Source organism: Neurospora crassa, linkage group V (assembly GCF_000182925.2).
Source record: "Neurospora crassa OR74A linkage group V, whole genome shotgun sequence".
Taxonomy (NCBI): Eukaryota; Fungi; Ascomycota; class Sordariomycetes; order Sordariales; family Sordariaceae; genus Neurospora; species Neurospora crassa.
In genome coordinates, this window is record NC_026505.1 from 416,604 (window position 1) to 420,166 (window position 3,563).

The 3,563-nt window shown below is 53.0% G+C and overlaps 1 protein-coding gene across 1 annotated transcript; it reads right to left on the reverse strand.

Moving 5' to 3' along the window:
• Window positions 1-2,443: 2,443 nt before the first annotated feature.
• On the reverse strand, window positions 2,444-3,563 carry NCU07752 (hypothetical protein; the record flags this gene model as incomplete). Its single annotated transcript, XM_953452.3, has 3 exons — window positions 2,444-2,900; window positions 2,985-3,027; window positions 3,224-3,563. 3 exons carry the CDS (start codon window positions 3,561-3,563, stop codon window positions 2,444-2,446), a joined length of 840 nt encoding a protein of 279 aa, XP_958545.3.

Sequence of the window (3,563 nt, forward strand, 5' to 3'; positions counted from 1 at the left end):
AATAAGGATGTAATACCAGAGTACCAAATCACAGTGGAAGTCTTTCGATTCAGAGCAGTGAGACAAATGGCAGTGACAAGCAAGGTAACTACCTTAAAGGAGAGAAAAGAAAACAGATAAAGAGAATAAAAAGACACAACGCGCCAGTCCCGATACCTCTTTCACTCGTTTGCTTAATTGCACCCTCTTTAGGTCCTTCACAGCACGCAGCGTTTGGGAAACGAGAATACCTTACCTCTACTGTACTTACTTTCTTCTATTACCTACCTCTACCTACCTACCTTAGAGGTACGTATGTTCCCTTTATTTGCTAAATGAGACCCGGCCGGGGAAAACTGCTAAGACGTCTAAAATCAAAGAGAAGGAAAGGAGTGCCCCTGGAAGGAGGGAAGAAAGGAAGGAAGGAAGGAAGGAAGGTACCACATACCTCTAGGCCATGTACCAGTTCGTGAACCTCGCGTCTTCTTTGCTCCTTTTTTACAGCAACAACCTACCATAGTACAGGTAGCAACCCTCCTCATCGCTTCACTACCTTACCTACAGGTACCTAGTGGTACCGACTTGGAGATGACTACTTACGTCTCTAGAGGTATTAATGCAGCGGCGGTACCACCAGCCACGGCTACGGCCATTATCCTCGCGACGAAGCGTTAGAGCCGTTGGTCAAGATAATGTATGAGTCAAAACATGGAGACACTCAGCATGTTCAGCATGCTTCAATCTATTCAAGTTTTGACCTCTAGCCGCAACAGGGAAAGGAACCAAGGACGAATTCATCGGGGGTGACATTGAGTGGCATGAGCTCGACCGGCTTGTTTGACCAAGGAAGGCTGGTGCCGGAGCCATTGATGCACGCCTGATCCCATCGATAGCTTCAGTACCGGCAAAATCATGTTCTTCGTCAACGAAGAAGAGAGACCCCATCTTTAGATACCGCAGTCAGCACAGTCTCCTCAACATTCTTTGACGCCCAGCCCTTATCAGCCAAATCATTTGTCACTGCACCAACTCTGTCACTGCACTAACTCAACAAAGAACAGAAGACCACGTGCAACGGAAAGGCAACCTCAGCAACCACGACCCATACGAAGACACCACAGGGCAGACAACCACCACTGAGCCAGCCAGCCACGAACCAAGATCTCCACGCACATGCATGTCCGAGTGTGGGACGACGAGATTGATGTCCATCAAGTTCATAGATAGATGGACTGGCAACACTCCACTACCGGGACAGAGATAGGGTCAAGGCACTCGACATCCTCGCGTGGCAACATGGCCCCACGTGCTCTCTCTCGCCTTCACTCGCCTGCGTAGGTAGGTACCGACTTGGACGAGATCGCTCGCATCCACAAGGGCCCAGCTCGCGCCCTCTAGGTACCGAGAGGTGCGCAAAGAACTGGAGAAGTTTTATGACAGCGTCGAGTCTGACGTCGCAATGTCCTCCAAGAACTACGTCTCCTTTTCCGAGACTACCTAGAGGTAGCTTGGCTCGTCGCCTGCCCCAAGAGATAACTCTCATGAACACAACATTGCTTAATAGCAATATGTCTGTCGGCAAGGCGGACATCATATCGTTTGCCCATCTTGGAATCAGCGCACTCCGACGTGCCGAACAAAATGGTCAACTAGGGGGGCGACAAGCCCGCTCTCTGTAGAGCTAGGTATCACCTACACAGCCGCCACTCCAGTCAAGGTGAGCTCATCCTCCTTCGCAACGCCGGCTGCAACGCTAAACCATCCCATCATGAACAAGATGATGAACTATTTAATGACAATGAGCGGACCCATTTAGAGGGAAATGCCATGCGTCAGTGCCAACCACAAAAAGAGGCACGTAAAATCACGGAGGTTCATTCATAAAAGAGTCTTTGAAGTTCGTAGACAGCACGGACAAGATGCCGTCAAACCACGTTCAGATTTCATTCTCCGCGATATCAATAACCTTCACTCCACTCGTCTATAAATCCTCCACAGACCCAAACCGATACAAAAGATAATTGATGTATGAACTCCGGACCGAATCATGAGGGCCGTTCCTGAAAACGACCCTCATATTCTTTTCTCCTCCGCTCCTCCTTCCGCAAGCGGCGCCAACCTCTCCCCACACTAACACCTTCCCATCCCACCCCCCCGGCTAACACCTCCCATCCCAAGACCTCCCGTCCACCCTCTCTTCCCTCCGCGACGAACCCCAGACCATCCCGTCAAAAATATCCCGTCACTTTGACATTATCCGTTCCAATTAGAAGTTTAAGTTATAGTCGTGGTCGTACGGTTGTGATACGGTGAAGGCTGGTATGGTTTTTATGCCAATACTATGCTCCTTTGTCACTACCACTCCCACCACTACCACTACCACTACCACCAGTACCACGTCCTCCTCCTCCACCACCACCGCCGCCACCACCCACCCTTCCCACACCCAAAAGAAAAAAAAACCTCACCACAAAACAAGGGGCGGCTTTCCCGTCTGCGGCCGAGCTTGTCGTCGTCGTGTACCCCCTTCGCGGCGCCCGGCCCTGACCAGAAGAAGGCGTTTGTTGTATACCTTCCTTTGGCCAGAATCGGAGCCTGAGAGGGAGCCACTCCCAGCGCCAGACGAGCCGGGGCCCGGGCCGGGGTCAGGACCAGGGCGAGAGTCGGGGCCGGAGCCCCAGTCATCGTCGTTGTCTTCTTCTTCTTCTTCTTCTTCTTCTTCTTCTTCTTCTTCTTCTTCTTCGCCTTCGTCTTCGTCTTCTTCTTCGTCCTCTTCCTCTTCCTCTTCCTCTTCCTCGCCAGAGGAGGGGAGGCCGGGGCCGGACGCAGACAGCTTCCTCTTTTTGGAGGGAGGGCTGAGGTTGTTGCTGTTGCTGCTACTGCTGCTGCTGCTGTCGGAGCCGGAGCGAGGGCGCTTTGCTCTGGCAGACGAGGGAGAGCCGAGGGTGTCTGCTCCAAGAGCCGAGGAGCGCTAGACCCCGGTCTCTTGGGCATAGCCCCCGAACTCTCCCCTCGCCGCCGCGAGGTCGCCGAAGATGGTGTTGGAGACTGAAAAGGCGGGAAGCAAGTTAGCATCTACTGTTTGATGAAGTGCGAATGTGTTTCTGAGGTAGAGGCCAAGGTGAAATGAAAGTCAAAAGACACTGTCTTTCACTCTGCTATGTGATGTTTGGAATGGATCGGAACTGGAACTTCTTGACACGAGAAAACGGGAATAGACGAAAACAGGTTCAAGTCAACTTACCACGCGGAACGTTGTTCCTCGGCTGAGGAGGCCAAAGCCAGGGCGGCGGCTGGGGAAACATGACCGGCTGTGGCGGGGCAACTTGGGGCACGGCAGGCTGGGGCTGGGGCTGGTGCTGGGGATGCCAGACCGGGCAGCCTTCGCATCTCTTGTGGTTGCAGAAGACCACGATCTCTCCATCGTCCTCGGTGACTACGTACTCATCGTCAAACGACGACCACTGCTGCTGGAGTGCTTCGAGGGCAGCAGCAGAGTAGGGTTCCTCGTGAAGCACCCAGTCGCAGTGGTCGCCGGTTCGCCCAGTAGCGAGGCACTGGCAGCAAACCCACTGGGAAGTCAT